This window comes from Thunnus maccoyii, chromosome 1 (genome assembly GCF_910596095.1).
Source record: "Thunnus maccoyii chromosome 1, fThuMac1.1, whole genome shotgun sequence".
NCBI classification, from domain to species: domain Eukaryota; kingdom Metazoa; phylum Chordata; class Actinopteri; order Scombriformes; family Scombridae; genus Thunnus; species Thunnus maccoyii.
The window spans coordinates 33,514,228-33,534,336 of record NC_056533.1 but is presented as its reverse complement, the minus strand read 5'-3'; the positions used below and the strand labels follow the sequence as shown (position 1 = coordinate 33,534,336).

Sequence of the window (20,109 nt, the reverse complement as noted above, 5' to 3'; positions counted from 1 at the left end):
TATGAAATGGCAGCTGTGATACTCATCGCTCTTTAAGAGTTCAGTTTTTGCAGAAAAAAGTCGGTCAAAGCTGGTGAGCAGGCATCTGACACGTTGAGGCTAACGTTAGCGCTAACGCAGGGGGACAATGCCGTGTTTCTTTTTTTTAGGTGTCCGGCCAGGTTTATCATGTTTTTCTGAGTATTTTATCTCAAAAATTTTTTTTTTGCATATGGCATTTGATTTTTCTGTTGACTTGTCTTTTCTCTGGAATACAAAATATTTCCATACTGTTGATTTATTCCCGAGAGGGGAGTACATATCCTGTTTTTTTTCTTGGCTGCTCGCCATTATCTGCCTGGCACTGGGGCCGCTAGCGTTGTCTTAAAAGGAGGTGCACTTGGACGGAAACGGTGACAAAAATGTGCCACAGGAATTTCAAAATAAAGGCGTAATGATAGGGATTGATGTTTTCACTTTTCATGATACTGGATCATTGAATTGACACATCAATCCAGATTGATGGATCGTTACATCCCTAGTCGGAACGTCTCTATGACAAGAAGCTCTCAGCAGACTTAATCAGTTACATGTTGACAATTCAGTTTCCTCTTTTGAAGCCCACACAGCGAGATATAGATGCGCACGTAGAGCCAAAAATGGTATGAGTATATTTAGCATCACATCCTTTTGATGTTCTCTCCCCCTCTCCTCCCTCTGCCTGTATCTCTCTCTCTCTCCCTCTCTCTCTCACTCTCTCTCTCCCTTTCTGGTGCTGTAGCTTTGCAGATAAGAAGTGTTTCTCTCTCTCCCAGAGGAATGGAAATATCTGTAAGGACATTGTACACGCAGTAAACAGGGCACAACACCATTAAGCCGTCCATGACTCAGCGCTGTCACAGAGATCCTGAGCTGCTGCTGCTGCTATTCACTTTTAACAGGAGTAGAGCAATTTTCAGTACAAGCATAATCAATGAAGTAGTAGCTTTCATGTGAAAATAAGCCCACTCAACCTTCCCCAAAGAGAACAGTTTCAGCACTCCTCTTTGTTTTGTGGTGTTCTTGCTATTCCATGACGCCTTTCTGAAGCATGGTCAGCCCATCTTCTGAAAAATGAATAGCTTAAAAGGTCAAACCAAGGCACTCGAAACACTAATGCATTGATGGAAGAAGCGTTGACGTGTGTGATGGCGTTGAAAACTGCAGCTTCTCTACAATTACTATCCTTTCTCCATCTATTCTCAACCTTCACGTATGAATCTACTCTAACCCAATTGAGGACTTTTCAAAATAAAGACCTAATGAATGAAATAATGACCTTCTGAACTATTTAGTCAGGTTCTCCACTACATTTCAACAGACCAGAAAGCAACACAGCGCCGATGCATGTTGTCTTTTGAATGAGAGGGGTGGGATCATGATTTTTTTTTCTTTACTGGAAACAAGTCAATGTCTCGCTCTTACTATGCTATCATTGCAATCACTACTAGTATTGTTCTCTTTGAGACACATAAAAAGCATTGCTGAATGCAACATGCTCAGGCCCCTTCTGTGAGACTTTTTCAAAAGTGCTTCAGGGAAATCGAGAAAAACCATAAACTTAAGTAGCGGATGAGGTAGATCGAGGAAAAGAATGGGTGCGCAGAAAGTCACAAATTACAACACTTTGTCAAAGAATAAGCGGTTGACCGTTGAGTTATATAACCGCGGCAGTGTATCAGAGGGAGGAATTAGAATTTTCATTTAACTCTTTCCAAGAACAAATGGGGAGACAGAAAAATAAGAAATACAGCTGTTTTTTTCCCCCCCTTTTTACTAGAAATGCTGTCTTTTTTCACATTACCATAGTGTTTTTCCATGTTTTCCAACCTTCTGGGGCGGTTTCAATTCATTTAACTACAGCATGAAAAAAATCAACTTGCAGAGACTTGAAACATTCTAGAGTTACCTAATCCACCACAGTGACCAACATCTCTTCATTTATTTGCCAGCACTATATAATCACAGCGTGGTAATGCAATTATGAGCATGTATACAACTGGGAAGGACTTTACAGAATAATTTCTCAGATTTGTATACAGAAAGTAATAATTTTATTTTCTTCTTTGAAACTTGGGAGTTCATGTCCTTTGTGTGATGTTGCACATTTTAAGTGGATCTGAATGAATTAGGATAATTCAGAAGTGCATCATGTGTTTGTCTTGAGCTGTGTCAGCAGTGGTTGCGTCTGGGAGTGACTGGGGTTTTAGCTAGTCTGTCGCTGCAGTGAATAGTGGCTCTGTTGCAGAACGGCGAGCCCTGAGCTGTCTGACTGATCAGGAACACGAGGTCAGCACTTGATGTTCCCTGGACATTGTCTCAGCTTTATCTCCGAGCTTCCTGCCGTCATGTGACTCACCGCCGAGAGTGGCTCGGTGCTCTCTACTGGGGCTGGCGTCTTTGTGGGGTCGCCGGTGTAAAAACTAATTATGTGAAGGAGGAAACTAGAGTTTACATCGTCATGTGACGTGCTATTGGGAATCTCTCTGATTTCTTTTTAGGGACTGCCATCCTTATGGGCCTCAGATGTAAAATTATAATTATGTGAATGGAAAAATACAGTCTATGCAGGCAAGCCAGACTCTTTTTTTTTTAAGGTGGTTTTCATTTCAGGCAAGGTGGTGCATTGGAATCCATTGTCAACAGACTGTTCTCTGCTTAAGGATCAAACTAGGAACTTATCATAGTCATTTGTGACAAACAAAAGATACACTTCTGGGTGGAGAATCAGTAGGAGTGTAGTTATCATGTGCCAAAATATCATAAGACCAGTCCAGGATATTTCAAATGCATATCAACTGAGAATCACTCCAAAAGCCACAGCTTATCTCATCATTCTTCAGGCTAAACACCCACCCTAATTCCAGCTGGTCCCATCTGACCACACCTTTATACTATGTGTTGGACTAACAGCTGCAAAGAAAGCTGATATCAAAGAATTAACTCCCTTTTACACTGGACCAGATGAAGGACATGACACACCCTAGTTGCTCAACAAAGAAACTTCTCCAGAAGGTGGATGACAGGTACATCATCCACCCGTTATCCTGACCGTCATCCCCTCCCTAAACCGAGGTCAGAGGCAGTTCAAGGGTAAGGGGAGCGTTTGTTTGCATTCCAGGACTGCTTCTATGCTGCTTAAGTGGTCAGACGGTCAGTGTTTGTGAGTCCTGGAGGCGCATAACCTCTGCGTCCTCCTCTGAAGGGCAACAGGTCATCTGATGCAAGGGCGGGGGGGGGGGAAGGGTTAGCGTGGGGAAGGGGTGACGGTGTGGCGCTAGCGAACGAGCACACTCCTCCACCAAGAATAGCTGTCCAAAAAACCCCTGAGGCAGGAGGAGGAGGAGGAGGAGGCTGACACCCTACACCTGAGTGAGACGGAGTAGAGGGTTTAAGGGTGGGGAGGGGGGGGGGCGTAATTACAGTAACTGGAGGGCAAGTGAGACACTGGAATGGCGGGTTGGGTTCTGATAGCTGATTCCATTTTGGATCTGGTTCCAAGTCGGTTAAAATTTGTTGAGCTTAAAGTCTTAACGAATCTTCAATCAATATGGTCTGGCCTCTTTCTTACTATCCAACAGTAATTAACACAACATCCAGGTAGCAATTTAGCTAATATATGTAATATAACTGGGAACATTTTAGAATGTATTAAGGATTTATATGTCAGTCTTTTCAGTTTCACTTCTTAAACTTTTGTTTCTTTAAAGTGGTAAAAGCTAAACCTGATGTTGTTCTTAAAGATTCTGATTTTATATTGGAGTCAGATTTGATCAACTTCTATTAGCTGTAACGATTAGGCAGACACAAAAGCCACAAAAACATCCTGCAAATCCCAACCCTGTTCTCCAGACAGTCTAAAAAACAACACCAATAGACTAACTTTTAATCAGTTTATCAGATAAGCAGAGGTAATAAAACCATATCACCCACACTAATCTAAATTAGTAGTAAGTGTATTACCAGATATTTACAGCACCTCTTAGTTCAATGACAGCAGAGCAGCCAACAGCGGGAAACAAAGCCTTGAATGTAGTGCAATGCTTGTTGGACTCGGGCACATGGAGTCTCCCAGGCCTCCCTCATAAATCAATGTTATCCGGCTGAAGGTGGGGAAGGAAGAGTGCCAACACTAAATCCAATTATAAAACGGGCTGGCACCGCTCAGCCATATACCGGTGTCTACCTGAACCCCCTGGAGTGACAGCAGAGCTGAGGCTTCCAGCTTCAGCTGTGGAAGCAGAGGAAGAAAATCAGCACAGAAAAGATGTGAATGTTTGGGAGTGCGTGTATGTATGTGTTATAATCAACAGTGTTAGTTGAGTGGTTCCTGGTTGAAGTGTGTGTGTATATATTTTTGTGGCAAGCTGCCAGAGACACATATCTGAGAGGGAGCACTATGGGCGCCAGGCGCCAGCTGAACCTTTTTTATTTCGGCCCACTGCTACGACCGCATGGCAACTTGACTGCACCCTGGCACCTGTCTCACATACATACACACGACCGCGACATGAAAGCACACATGACGGAGGGAAATGCATGTACTGCAGCGCTGACGAGACTCACATTTAAGCTGTGACACCTGTCAGGGATTTACCATGAACGAATGTGTAAGACGGAAGCACCTCTTATATCCTGAAGCCGAAAGTAGTGACCTTTCCTTCGCTGATCTAAAACGAAAACTCATCTCTCTCCTTGGACGGCGGTGGTGATGTACAGTTCGTCTTCAGAGGAATGAGCTCTGATTTACAACGAGCAGACCATACATTCACTGAGCCACTCCTGAGCCTCAGCATGACCCTAAATGCTGGTCTAAACATGGGACATAAAATTAATGCTTCAACATTGAGTGGGAGGGCATGCGGAAGAGTAAAAAAACCTTGAAATATGCTTTTAGAGCTTTGTGTGCCGTTCTCTTCAGCGAGCAAGAGCAGCATCCCTATTAAATGAGCAATTTTCCAAAGCGATGGTGTTTTATAAAAGCTGCTCTAAAGTGCGTCCCTGCCTCCCTGCTGTCTGCCAAGGTTACGGTTATCAATCGAGGCGGCTGTGGTTCAGGAGGTAGGTCGGCGGTTAGATTCCCGGCTCCTCCAGTCCACATGTTGAAGTATCCTTGGGCGAGATAACTCCTCCTGATGAACAGGCATGGCAGCTATCGGCCTATGAATGTGTGTGTGTGAATGGTTGAATGTGGCTCGCGGTGTAAAAGCGCTTTGAGTGGTTGAAAGCCTAGAAAGGTGCTATATAAATACAGTCCATTAACCATTTGCAGTCAACATCTAAATTAGCCTGCAGGAGGACAGGCAGTCAGAGAGGCCACTGACTGACATTGTCAGTGTTTGTAAGTGTGCTCTAACTGCTGGTTTATGTATAGCATACACAGGAGAGTGGTGTGTAAATCAAGCTCTGCAGGGCAGTCGGTATATATTGACCTTAGAACTTAGACTGAACCTTACAGAGGGCCACAGACCCCAGGTCACCCCTATCTGGCAATTACCAATGTTTACCAGAGTAAACAGGCTGATAAAAAGCACGAGGCCGAATCCTCAGACAGCGACATATCTTATTAGGCTTGGACCTCATTTGCACCTGACAATATCATGGATGTTACATGCAAGTAATGTGTAAATCTGATGTTTGCAGCAGGCATTCAAATACCTCTTCAATATGCATTCTTTGCTCACCAAAACCTAAACTCTCACACACAAAATTCACTTACATCTTGCTTGCTATGAGTTAATTTTCTGGCAACCCTTGCTTCCTCTCCAATTTGCTTTTCCTGGTTGAATTCATACATTTGATTGTATATTCACCTATAAATGCCTGTGCATGGTTTTTATTTGGATTATCAGACGTTCAGTGGATTTACACCACTTTAAAAAGGTACAAGTTTTAAAACGCATAAGCAACTGAAAAGTCAGTTTTTCATTTCTAACTGTAGTAAACAGTTCGGTCCTCATGGAAATTAAGCTGCATATAAATGAAACTGAAGCCATCAGACTACCACGGACAGTGAAAGAGTGAAAATGAAACAGTTTGGACACTGACCAGAGGCTTTCAATAGCCCAGTCCAACCCCTCCGTCCCCCAGCATGCTGCTACAGCCTACAGGGCTGGGTCCAGGCCTGGCTCTGATTTAACGGTGCCCCAGATTTCCTCTCCCTCCCAGGCTAACACCTGGACAGGATCTGTAAGCAGCACCAGTCTGCCAGGGCCTGGACAAAAACATCCCTGCCTGCTCTATCCCCAATTGCCTCATAACGTAGGAAGCAAGCAACACACTCAGCATCTGCCACCAATGCAAATCTATAAGACAGCCTTTGGGCTGCCTGGCGCACTAGATTCCTGTCTTGGTCCAATCTGAGCATGAAGGGGGAAAACAGCATAAATACATTTTTGGCTGATTGTTGTTGATACCACAGTGCAGCGTTTGACATGTTCCATATGACTTCTAGAAGTTTAACTTCAACTCGGGTCAAACCTCTGCTACCAAACTCTGCCTTCTCTCCTTTAATCAGACAAAAACACACACACATACTTTACGGATTAGCTTTAGGAAAACCACCCGAGGCCCCAGCTTGTTACTGACCAGCCTGACGATGCAGGGGGTCTATCCTCAGCTCTCAAAAAATAAAAATAAAAATAAAAAAAAATTATCCCCATATGAGCTTGCGGTGTCTCTGCCATGTGTGACAGTGATAGAAAGTGGACACTCAAGGTCACGTCAAAAAAAAATCACAAAAAGAAGTGGAACAAGCCTCTGAGAGAAACCATTTTTGGGCCATGACTGTGATTTGGAGCGAGCTCTTAAATAAATGTGGGCTAAATGCGAACGAGGACGATGGACTTCGCCCAACATAGATGGATTCGTCTCTTGATGGCCGATACAATCGCTTAAGTAGGTGCTTCTCAGAATAGAAGCCCCGTAGATCAACCACCTAGCAGCAAAAGTGGAAAATCATGCTGACCCAATTAGCGCCGACTCTCAGCAGAATATCGTCGAGGCCCGTTTCAGTTCACTTCAGTCCAGACGGATGGTTCCCCTGGTTCTGGTGGAGAGTCTTGTTGTTGTTGTTGTTGTTATTATTATCTTCCTCTAGTTTTAGCCTCAAGGCATAAAAGACTAATTCCGGCCCCTGAGAGTGGCTGCTACATGCACCCTCAGGCAAAGTCACTGTAACATTGTTTCACTCATTATTCATCCTCTTTTCCTTTCTTTTCCCTTTCCTTCCTTCCACTAACTCTACTGCTTCCTGATCATTTTTAAAAGACTTTTGAAAAATCCCCTCACTTTTATGCTGGCATTCAACTACTAAACAAACACATTCAAAAGTAAGAGACACTGGAAGATTATGTATTCTCAGTTTTGCAGAATTTTATCCTTCAGTTTAGTGAAGATTTGTTTTCTGGGTTTGATTTTTACAGCATACTGTGCGTGCGATACTGTTTAGCATCTGACATATTTCCTTGAGCACAGCATTACAGTTACAACACACAAAGATATCATAATGGCAGAAATCCAAGATTTCTATCAACACAAAATCTAATCAATTAATCCTGCAATTATCTGTGCAACAAACAGGAAGTACAGCGTGTCTTTGAGGAGATTGAAAGTTCAAAAGACTCTCAGTCTTGCAGACATTACTTATGTTTACACTGACGTTTGAAATTGACCCTGGTTGTAATCACGGTCCTCCGTTTGAGACCGTTTGTGCATGTGATGATGACAGGGAAATCCAAGGTAAATCAGACATCCGAGTTCGAACTTGCAAATAAACAACACCAAACAATACAGCCATTGTTTGTGAGACAGGATTCCAGCGCTGCGAGACTGATGTGGTTGTCTGGCAAGAAGAGGACAGATACGTTTCACTCTGAGTGCAGCAACAGTGAGCGTGAGTGTTGTAAAGCACAAAGACTCTCACAGTTTTGCTATTGATTAATCTTACCAATATATATTTTTTTTTATTAAATCGATTTATGATTTAGCATATAAATAATTCCTGTCTTACCGATGTCTTAAAAGCATCAAGCAAAAGAAGTATTCAATTTAAAAGTTCATATATGAGAAGTGATCGATTGATTGTTGCAGCACCGGTCTACTCATTGATCCCTAAACTATTCTTTCACTCTTTTCATATTCTGTTTATTTCCACGTCTCTGTTCTGTTTCGCAATTCAATGCACAGTAGTAAAAAAAAATCACAATACTGTCTGCTCTTCTTATAATAAACTCTTGTCATAAAACAATCGTGGCCTCTTTTACGGCACCGGCTCCCGATCGCCGCGCCGTTAAACGGTCGACTCAGCCAGCCATGGGCCTTATCAGGGCACTGCTGAGCTCAGTTCTATTCTGAAGGTCCTGTTATGAAACACAAGAGTGGGAGTTGTAGTATTATACATAGCTGCCTGTGTAGGCCAACTCTTTAATCAGTCACTGTAATTGCCGGGATGGACTTTGAACCACAGACATATTTGTCTCCACTTTTCATCCATGGCTAAACAACTGAGGGGAGGGAGGCAGCAGAGTGCTAGAGGCCTGGCCGTGTACTGCTGCTGCTGCTGCTCCTGCTCCTGCTCCTGCTCCTGCCCCCCCCCCCGGCCCCCGCGAGCAGCCATGCATGGAGGAGCGACGGAGGGGTCACAAACAGAAGAAAGAGTTTTGGCTAAGGGTGGGACGGAGAAAGGAGAGAAAAAGGAATAGAGGGGGTGGAGCGGCTCAGAAAAGAGAAGAAGAAGAAGGGAGAGTAGAGGCGGTTGAACGGAGAGGACATGATGGTACACAAGTCCCCGGTGGCAGATTGAGTGCTTTGAGGAGCCCAAACAAGGCTGTCCTCTGAATACTAAGACCTTTCATAGAGGCAACACTGCTACAGAGACGCAAACTCCAAAGCCTCCTCCTTTGAGGCCCCTGCGATATATAGGGCTTTCAACCGCTTGTGCAAGAGTAGGTCTAATTGGAAGTCGAGGCGATACAAGGAGGGGGGGGGGTTAGGGAGGCGGGAGCGGAGTGGCTAAGGAGAAGAAGAGAGGCGAGGAGGGGTGCTTGATTTAAGAGGCCATTGTTTTAACAAGTACATTCTGCCTCCCCCTCCTTTCTCCTCATGGCCTCCCCTTCAGATGCCCACACTCCACAGAGTCAAAAGGCGGCGTTTAGCCCCTGTGAACGGCGAGGGGCTGGGCTTGTTTTGACACTTTGTCCTCCTTGGCTTCTGTGAAAAGGCCTCCGCTTCTATGGGCCACTCGAGTTCATTAGGGAGTGCAGCGCTTTCAGTCGCGTCCCCATTCCAGCTCCAGGCCTCAATGGGGCCTCCAAAGCCCCTTCACTTGTTTGTTTAATAAAGACCCTCACCACCTCCACAACTAGCACCTCAATTTCCCCTCATCACAGGCCTGGTTGAGTTAGTGCCTGCAGGGTAAGGGTCCATTGAAAGAAAATGGTAGAAGTAGAAAGAGTAGGGGAAAGAATGTAAAGGAGCTGGCAGGCATACGGTGGAGAATGATGTGGGAGTTAACTTATTTTTTTTCCCCCCTCCTCAAGGAAGCGTTACACAGGTACAGTGTTTAACTGCATCGACAACTAGCTGCGAGGCAACCGCACTCTCTCAGGTCAAGCATTGTGTGTGTGTGTGTGTGTGTGTATGTTTGTGTCTGTGTCCAGAGTCAAGTTTCGGCTCTCACACTTTCAGGTGACATCACTGTGCGTCAGTATCGAGCGGACAAAAGTGAGAGATGTCACTTTAGAAGGGCAAAGGAGCTCTGAGATTATACGAGGCCCGGGGAAGTCTCAGCTGCCGCCGTGCGTACCCGAGCTACGCTCTGAGATAATTCCTGTGAGAAAGTAAAAGTCAGGTGATTGTACACCCCCCAGTTCTGTTAACTTACAGTGTTTAATTTTAAGTATAATGTATTGAATCTGTGTAGCTTCTTGTAGGTGTAGTGCTGACACCGACACCGACCGACATAAATTAATAGTTGAGTATATTTCTGCATCTATGTAATAAATACCAAAAGCTATTATCCATCCTCTCTTGTATCTTCACAGACATTGCAGCCTTTGAAGTCTGCTGTAACATTAAAAGCGAGTTTCTATGAATGTGTCAGAGATTTCTTTGGACGTGTTTTTAATTCCACAGGCGCTGCGGCGTGCCTCCTACTGGTTTCAATGGCTAGAAGGACATCAGATACTTAGCAGGTGCTTCCATGCATGTGTAGAGTCACTGGGAGGTGCGGGGAGGGAAAGGCGACACCGATACACCACATGTTCATACTGTAAGCGGCGTGATCGAGAAGTCACTCGAGTCTGCTCAGCTGTTTTTCCTGCAGGGCCGAATGATACACCGACCTCGACTAAAAGTGAGCCTCGGTGGACACTAATGAACTTTTCTCAGTCCTCGGCGATGGACAGCTAATCAGGTTTCCTTCCTGGTTTAGCAATCAGTGTGATTCAGTTTCACAGTTCTGTATTCTGCTTGCGATATGAAAAGAGATGTTAATAAGCACCGTTCAAAGCTTTATCTGTGAGGTTATTCCATCACAAGAGCGAAACACCTCCAGATGAAGATGAAGAGAACACCTGCATATCATCTTTAGAGCCGCTGATAAGATCGGAGATGATCCAAGCTTGGTTTATTTCAAATATACTGCACGACATGCAGGTGAACTGAAAGATGGTTGTTTTGTTTTGGACTGATTTTACCAACAAAAGGAGTGGATTTGTTTATAATAAACAGGGTCCTTAGTAAAAAAAAAAAGGGAGGTGCTGCTGATTAAACTACAGATGAGACAGTGAGTCCAACAAAGTTATTAAAACAGTAAACCTGCAGAAATATTTTAATATTCAAGCCATAAATTCCTAATTTTTACTTAAAAAAAGCTGAAAATAATGACTTATGTACACTACGCAGCCAGTGTAAAGCATCAACACAAAAGGAAGTTACTACAGCTGACTATAGATACATCAGGCCTTTAAATGATATCTACTTTCATATCTCCTGAAGTCACATGCCCGCACGTAATTGTATTTCCTGTCCATTCCGGGTCGTGAAGAGATCTTTTCTTAATGTGATTACAATGTAAGAGACGCCGACCGAAATTCAGTCTTTAGTTTGTGGAAAAAAAAAAATGCATTTTAAAGATCAGCTGAAGCTAAGCGGTGTGACTTAGTCGAATCGATTGGGTAACTTCCAAAGTTCCTGTGTTTTTAGTACAATATTTCCTCTCTCTCTGTTCTGCAATCCATTCACCACAGCTCAGCGAGCGAACACTGTCCAGGGAAACAATAAAAAAAGGGAATTATGCAATAAGGAGGACGCTTTGGAAGATATTCATTTGATATAACTAGGTCAGACAGACGAAGCCACATCTAAGCTTCGGTTGAACTTTAAGGATTATGAATTTTGTCTTCCGTCGCTTACGATTACAATCACGTGTCAGCATCTCACCGCAACCTGTATGGACAGAAGGAACGATTACAACCGATACCTCCTTTCAATATGGGAATGCCTGTGTTGTTTTAAGACTTGAAAAATGTTAAGCTTCACTTTATGTTCATTACGTTGCTCACAGTGTGAACTAACATACATGATTTAACACTCGCCGCTATGTGTTGGTGAAAATGTGTGTGTTGAGGTAAGTGTGTGTGTGTGTGTGGGGTCTCAGTCAAATCATATCACACTCTAATCTTATCTGAAGCTTGAGATGGAAGCTGTGAGTGTGTGTGTGTGTGTGTGTGTGTGTGTGTGTGTTCATGAACATATGCCTAAGCAGGCCGTGTGTGCATGCTGGCATGTTGAGGGGAAATGAGGAGCCTCTTCATTCAGGCACCTTTTGGGAGGTGATCTCTGAGACAGCTGCAGGACCCCCATCTGCAGGACCCCCACTGGTGAACAGAGAGGGTGGGCAGGACGGTTAAAAGATGGTCGACCATGAGCTGCCTTTATGGTGCTGAGCGAGGGGGAGGGGCAGAGATATAATCAGTAAAAACAGAAAAAGAAGGAAAAACAACCCCGCTAGAGAAAAAAGGCAGCTATGTGGCAAAAAACTTTAAAAAAAAATATATCTGGAAAAGATCTAGTAAAAAAGGACACAAATGGTCATGTAGCTCTGAGCTGAGATTTTCCTCTGAGAAATCTGTCGGAGTATCAGATAATCACCTCCTGTAGACTTGAAAGGTGGCTCGGAAAAGGTTACTCCTGCAGCTGGAGTCGGCTTGGATTCGCATCGGTTAACGGATTCCTTTGGTGACCCGGAGTCACGGCCAAAAAACAATTATAAAATCATGCCATCGCCTTCTCATAATGTAGAGGCTCCACCTAAAGTAAGCATATTTTGCAATATTTAAGTAAAGCAGCAATTATTTGGAACGTATGGACCAACAGGAAGTTCATTAGTTATGCTGGAGGAGCGTTATGACAAGCTTAGTCGGATGTTTTAATACTTTTTTTGCCATGATAATAACTGACTCAGAGCAGAACTTGTCAGAGTAACTTTTGAAGCTTACAGGCAGTGAGTATTTAATACTCAAAACACAGATTTTTCAAAGCCAAATACTAATGGAAAGGAAGAAAGAGTGTGTATGTGTGTGTGTGTGTGTGTGTGTGTGTTCTCTGTAACCACAGTTTGTGAAATGAAGAAGAATCTCATCCTGGCACCAATTAACAGAAAGACAGAAAGAGTCTCGTCTCCCTGTTTCTTCCATGAGGCAGCATAGAGAACTTGCTGGGGTTTTTTTTTTTTATTGTGAGCTGCCATGCGATGTAGTAGAAAGCATGTATCGGTCTATGACCTCGGTGTAGTGAATGAGGCCATGTCCAGTTAGTAAAGTAGCCTGTCTGTCTCTGTAGTTATTTATATCCTGAACTCTCACCCCATCTGTTTTCTGTCTACTGTCTACATAGAGGGGAGAGGACAAAGGCATAAACAGCTAACCATGAAAGCAGCTTTGGCAGATTGTTTTTTTTTTTTTTTTTAGGTTTTCAGAGAAATATATCTTTAAAAAAGGATAAAGTTGAAGTCTTTCATATTTTTCTTATTGCCAAGAAATCCCATTAAAAGACAAAAAACCAGCAATGTGCGAGTCCGTCTTGAATACTTTCCAATTTCCCTACCCTGTCTGTAGCACTCAGCTGCGCATTTGTTCCTACAGGAGAGACGTAAGTACATTAATAAAAAGACTGGCTAAAACAGCTGGCTACTGCAGTTTTTTTAGCAAACATTAGTCAAACAGGACAACATTGTGCACTGCTTGGGGACTATTTTCAGCCCCAGACTCTCCACATCACTGTGAACGAGGGAACGCCCTCAGTGATCTTCAAGATTGAATAAAGATTGAATGAATGAATGAATGAAAAAGATTAAAAACACATTTGGTGAGTGTTTACAGCGGCAGGAAAGCGAATGTGGAACGAGTCACATACTTGGGTTCTGTATTTTCATGGGATTTATTGACGAAGAAAAAAAAAATATAGAACATCACCGCGTTTCCAACTTTTCAATCTTAACAAATCAAAAACATCCTGTAAAAATCTTGATCAGTAATGTCAAGACGTCACTACAGCTGTTGTCACCGGTTGTAAATCTTCCGCCACAGGGATGTCAATGATTAACTGCCGTCTATTCAAAAATAAAACTTTCAACTGGCCATTCATTTCCGAGAGCGATTGGACACCCCCCTCCTGAAAAGTGACAATGGGATAACTGTCCTGCGCTGAAAAATTGTTCAGATGTTTCTGTCGCACAGTGACAAAAGTCATCTCTAAACCATATGTTTGTGCGTGTGGCCCACTGCGCAGTTTAACCCATTAGACACGCTGAAAAATATGGCTGCGTGAATTCCCCCCGTCGCCCCTCAGTGAAGACTGGAGCCATACAGACACTGGCATTAGACAAATGTCTTTCTTTTTGTCTGAGAAAAAGAGGATCCCAAGATGTCTTGGTTACTGAGACAACACAGGAAGAATAAGTGGCTTATTTTTAATGCATGGCTGAAACCACAGCCGGGGACGTAAAGAGGACTTGTAATGCAACAATCTGCCGAAGCCTCCATCATTTCACACTGATGTCTTCTTCCACGTTTACCAGAATTACATTAACATCCCGGCAGATGCTTTTTCCCCCAGAGTCGAATCGAGAGAGGAGCGAAGCCACTGAGGAATTAAGTTACTATGGATTTGTACAAGTGTGTGTCCTTCAAAATGTCTTTGTGTCCCCCCCCCTCCTCCTCCTGTGGTTGCGCTCAGACAGCGAGTCTCCAGCCCTGCTTATCTTTCTGTCCTCTACAGCAGACCCCCGCTGAGACAGAGAACCAGAGTTTATTACAGCCTCCAATAATCTGCAACCCCCAAGGAACTCAGATTCATACTACATGGCCTAAAAAAACCTACTAACGTCCCTTTCGATACCAAACCTCTACGGTGATGTGGCCTGAATTTCATATCACAAAAGATTTAAATGACAGTACCAATATCACAGTACGCTACCAGCTCTACTGGTGATGTCATTTGACAAACGTGTACTCGGGATGGCTGCTGTGTTACCTGAGCTTTCACACTCTGATTCGGAGAAACTCCACTGACAAAAAAATGACAGGAATTTGTCCTGGACAATAGCTGGAATGAATGGCTGTTTTAAAATGCTGGTGTGACCAAGTCTTCATCCAATAAAACCAGTATAACAGAATTAAAGCCTTGACAAAAATTTCTACCAGTGTGTAATTTCTGTTGTTACACCGCCACCCGTTTCTCTCTCTCTGCACCGAGAGGGCAGCCAGCGGTTGACTTTATTTGTTTGCTCGTGTGCTCTTTAAGCTGACATCTGTGACATATGTTAGCGCGGTCGACATAATTGAAACTGGCCCCGGGGCGGTGGCATCGTGTTCTGAAATCAGAAACGACCCCAAAGACGAGGGCCTCGGGGGTCCCCCTCGCACAGGAGGCCGGGCCTCGCAGGGAGGGAGGGAGGGAGAGAGAGAGAGAGAGCCAGGTGATTTATAGGAAGGTGGAGGAACATGAGGAGAGGAGAGGAGAGGAGTGGGGGGAGGGGGGGGGGTGGGGAGGGGGAGCTGAGGTCTGACATTTATCCATATGAGACTGTTTGAGAGGGGAGGGGGGGAATCAAGTAATCATAGGTTACCTCCACTGCTACCTTGGAGGTGCAATTCCATCCCTTCAGCAGAGACACACACAAAGCACAGTGGGGGTATCAGGTGGCCCACTCTGCCTTCCCCCCGGTGAAAGCAAAAGCCTGGCTGACACCAACCTAACCAGCTAGACCAGGGAGGGCACACACACACACACACACACACACACACACACACACATTCATTCAAGCTACAAAAAAAAAATCACATACACTCATCCAACACAGCAGCCCCAGTCTCACATCCCATTAATGAAAGCTTCACCCTCCTCCTCTTCCTCTGGCCGCTGACGAGGTTCAGCCTCGACAAGAGATTGTCACCGGAGTGGACGTTGAACGCGGCGCGCCAAAACAATCAAACCCTGCCAGGAGTAAAGACAAAGGAGTCATCTTTCATAGACCTGAGCCGTGACCACATCCTCAAAAACAACCTTTTCCCCCGTCGGAGAGAGAGAGAGAGAGGGAGTTTCGTCGCCTGCAGTGTGGAACCCGTACCAAAAACAACTTGTGGCGAGCAATAAATCTGTCTGTAGGTCTGAGTTATACGGAAATATCAAGATTGCAACACCATTAATACCAAAGCAATTACTCCGCAAACACTTAATCAAATGTGTTGTTGGAGCTATTTTGCGAGACAAAGTCATAAATTTACATTCTGATGCTCGCTGGGTACGCAAAAAAAAAAAACCACGCCTGCAGGCTCTGTGAAAAAGGCCACTGGTGAGAGCGTGCGTCGGTCCGGAATGAGGAGGGCGATGTCTGAGGGGGCTAATCAATCGGACGAGGGGGGGGTTCGGGCGGGCAGGGGAGGGCAAGGAGGCTGCTGCTGGCGACCTGAACCGCAGAGGAGGGCTGCAGAGCACCCAAACCCCTCCATCTCTACCCTCACCTCTCGCTGTCTTACATGATCTGCACGCTGGAAACTGATTGAAGCCATTTGTCAAGCAAAAAAATGCACCTGCTGCTTTCAGCTTCTCAAACGCTGCTTCTCTCTGTTTTATTGTCATTATAAACTTTGTACCTTTGGACTGTTCGCTGCACAAAACAAGCAATTCGAAGATGCAGTCTTGGAATCTGGGAAACTGCAATGGAGATTCGTTGCAGCCCACATCTTTTCCTCGTATTATACCGTCATCATCCCCATCCTTTTCTTCTTCTTCTTCTCCTTCTTTGTTTGGCTACAGCAGCTAAAACCAACCAATTGCACTCAAGCAAGGAGATTTTGGACGGATGCCCAGCTGTCAGATCCGTACAGCAGCACTGTCTCAGTTTAGTCATTTTTTTGCAGAAGCATCATCATGCAAGTTAGATATTTATATCCCACCCCCCCATTCAATTATGACTATATATATATATATCCATCAATGCTGCTTTATTGTAATGTGATTTGATATCTGATATGCAGTGGAACACAGCAGAGGCTCTGAGTCAGTCCAATCAATACTTGATCAGTAAATGAAGAGGGTCCGGGGGGGGGGGGATGTAGGAGTGGGTGAGGGGTTGTCCTGTCCCAGAGCACATCATTAAACTGTATAACACACTCTCCAACACGCCATTAGTCCGACTCAGCCCATTACTACAAGGCCACTAGACTTAGCTGAGGAAGCATCTTGACCTCACACACATGTCGGAGACTGTCTCTCTCTCTCTCTCTCTCTCTCTCTCTCTCACACACACACACACACACAACAGGCGGAGTAATAAATCGCAGCCTTGGGTCATCCACCGTCAGCCGGGACAGACGGCTGGCCTTTGTGATGCCATTTATCGTACACAGCTCACAAATTACATCCTTTACACTTTATTCATCTTTATGAATCTATAATGTACCGTAAATCTTCTAATACAAGAGGGCTGAAATGTCAGTGACCAACATATATATATATATCTCTTTGCCAGTATTTGTCTGCAATATGATTAAGGTTTTCCACTGGAATTCCATTTTTGCTTTGAACATTTTATTTAGTCAATTAATTACAAATAAGATATATTTATCTACGCTGGGTTTTTCATGTATCCTGGAGTTTCCCAACCACTGGATAGCTGTGGTATAAGACCCTGTCTTTAAGAGCCACTAGCCCTAAAATAATGTCATTAGTGCGAGTCTGACTGTCAGTGTCACATGAGGGTTTAACTGCTATTTCAGAGGCTTTTCCACCCTGACGAAAATAAAACTCTTGAGGGGGGAAAATGTTATATTTGGAATTCCTGGCATGAAAACGCTCAAATTTTAAAAGATCCTGAATTGCAGATTGCAGAATGAAATACCATCTACCAGCAACTTCTGCCCCCAAAAAGGCTTTTCATAACCAGCATCGGTATATCTATATGTCGTGTGCCACAATGGAAACACACAATGACTTGTTTAAGACATGATACAGGCCCAGCAGACTTAATTGCTTTATGACAGAACAAGTCCATAATCAAACAAGCACAACCCCAGATAAGACGGGGGGGAGGCGGGACAAAACATTGATAACTACATCAGTAAGGATAAAAGACCCAACTATAAATAGGATGTGGATCATCCGGGGAGGCTTTTGTTTTCAATTGGATATTGAATCTTATCTGGCTGACATTTCGGTGACAGCCTCCTGGTGACATTTACGACTCGTCACAATTACTGCAACCTCCTTTTGAGGTCTAACCAGCCAATTACAGATGTAATTTTTGTTATCCTGTCGGGTACATCTTTTCAAGTCATGTAAGGGGGCATGGCATGTGTGTGTGTGTGTGTGTGACTATGTGTGTATGAATGACGGTAAGCCCGGTGTGTGTGTTTGTGTGTGTGTGTTAAGAAATAGCTTCAGTAGGGTCCTTGCATTCCAGCGGCTGTTCTAACATGTTGTAAATACAAGGTGTTAGAGAAAACATAGGAAGGGGGTGGTGGAAATCACTCAGACCTATTACAAGAGCTGCTGGGGGTGGGGGGGGGTGGGGGGGGGGGGGGGGGGTAGGGGGGGACACAGGATGTAGGTTATCACAGATAAACAACCCAGTTCACCTGCAATCAGAGCAGAGAGAGCGGCGTGCCCGATTTTCTTTTCCTTTTTTTTTTTTTGAATGGAAAATAAGGGCTGCATCCTCTGACAGTGCCTGTCATGTGCAGGACGAATCTGTTGTTTTAAATCAGCGGATCACTTTCACAACAGAGCAAAGCAAAAAGTGAGCTTTTAAGCAACTGTACGCTGAACTTTCTATCTGCGTATAATCCACTGAATAGGGCTGGACGATTCATCCAAATTTTGTAAAAATCGCAATATGGTGCAATATTTTTTAAAGGCGCAATGTGTGTCAAAATACCATTTTAAATTAAGTATTGTTGTGCTGCAGAGATACACATCATATTCTACAGACTTAAGAAAACATCTTTGTTTGGTACAGATCCCTGCAAAAATCACACCATAATCATTTTTAAATGTTTTTCAATGAGAATGAGAATAATGATGTAAAAAATATCATTCACTCTAATATCGCAAATCATATCACAACTGCAGTATGGGTCAAAATAATCAAAATTTCATTCAGCCCTACCACCGAAGCACACAAAATCCATCCCAGCTTCACTTCACATTTTACATCTCATTCTCAGCCAGTGTTTTCCAATTGATGTAAGATTCAAGGTTTTATTCCCACATCAGCCAAAACTGATGAGAGTCTGGCTGAAAGAAGACAACAGACAGGACACCAGGACACCTCTCATACTGTAGTACATCCAGCCTATCCTGCATTTAACACCGAAAAACACTTCCATAAACACATATATTCACAGATCAATACACAACTGCATTTACTGGCTTTATAAACCCAACAGCACATACCTGGCATGCGAGATATATCAGGTACATAAGGCAAAAGACATCAAAAGTACAGAACATAATGAGGGTCAAAAGTGAATTTATAAACTTAAAAGCAACACTTTCACAATTTCAATCAACAAACACAAGATAAACTGCTGCAAAACTGAAAGCTCGGACCACCGCTTCAAGACTTACAAAAGCATGCTGTCAAACAAGATTTTTTTTTTTTTTAAAGAATAAACAATGAACACAAGCATATTTTCCACTACAGTTTCTATTTTAACCACCTAAATTACGCTTCCTGAACACAACGGGGGGAAACTTGGCTGCTGAGTTTAGATGTATGAATTCACAGATCTGATAAGGAGGGAATTTAAAAAAAAAAAAAAAAAAAAAAGCACTACTACCAAAACATTAGCGGTGTAAAAATACCTCCGTTCTCCTCTTCCAAAAAACGCACTCATATGCAGTTTCAAGTCCACTTTGCAGTGTTGTTAAATAGGCATTTTCTTACCTGGACTCTGGCTGAGCAGCAAAGTTATCAGGGCGCCCCACAGCACCGCGGCCAGCTGCATCTTGGAACCCCGCTTTTCTCTCTCTTCTCCGGGCTTCCCTTCCCTTTCCCTTTTCCTTCTTCTTCTTCTCCTTCTCCTCCTCACTGTTAAATATCAACGGGCTTCTGTTACAAGAAGACGCTCCGGTTTTTCACGCTAACCTCATACCATGACTGACTTTGTAGCCCCTTTTCTCTCCCCGACCTCCTCCGCCTCCTCCTCTTGTGTGCGATAACGCGACAAAACCGGGATTAAAAAGTTAACTCAGAGGGGGAACAGCTCGGTTACGGTCTCCAACATGTTGTGCTCCAGTTCTCGACGCCGTAGTTACCAAAAGGAGCTGTGGGTTGTACCAAACTCAAGCTAAGGGGGAGCTAGCTGAATCTATCGCGGTATATTTCAGCTAACACGGGCTTTAACAGGCGACAAAGACGAATTTTCATCATGACATTAATATTTAGATATGAAACTATTTAAATATCTCCCTGGTTTCTTGTTTTTTCCTTTTTATTTTTCCTCATCCCTCTCTGTACTACCCTATCCCGCAACAAATCGGCCCGTCCACAGTCTCTACTCTCGTTGTGTCATTTCTTAAATTACA

The 20,109-nt window shown here is 43.8% G+C and overlaps 1 protein-coding gene across 2 annotated transcripts in view; it reads right to left on the bottom strand.

Annotated features, from left to right (window-relative positions):
• The window catches only part of lrp4 (low density lipoprotein receptor-related protein 4), a 116,083-nt gene extending 96,270 nt beyond the window's left edge, over positions 1-19,813 (bottom strand). For both annotated transcript variants that reach the window (XM_042388707.1, XM_042388758.1), the window contains exon 1: positions 19,469-19,813. In XM_042388707.1, the coding sequence (XP_042244641.1) occupies positions 19,469-19,529 (61 nt within the window). In that variant the 5' untranslated portion in view covers positions 19,530-19,813. The remainder of the gene's footprint in view (positions 1-19,468) is intronic.
• Between the last annotated feature and the right edge of the window lie 296 nt (positions 19,814-20,109).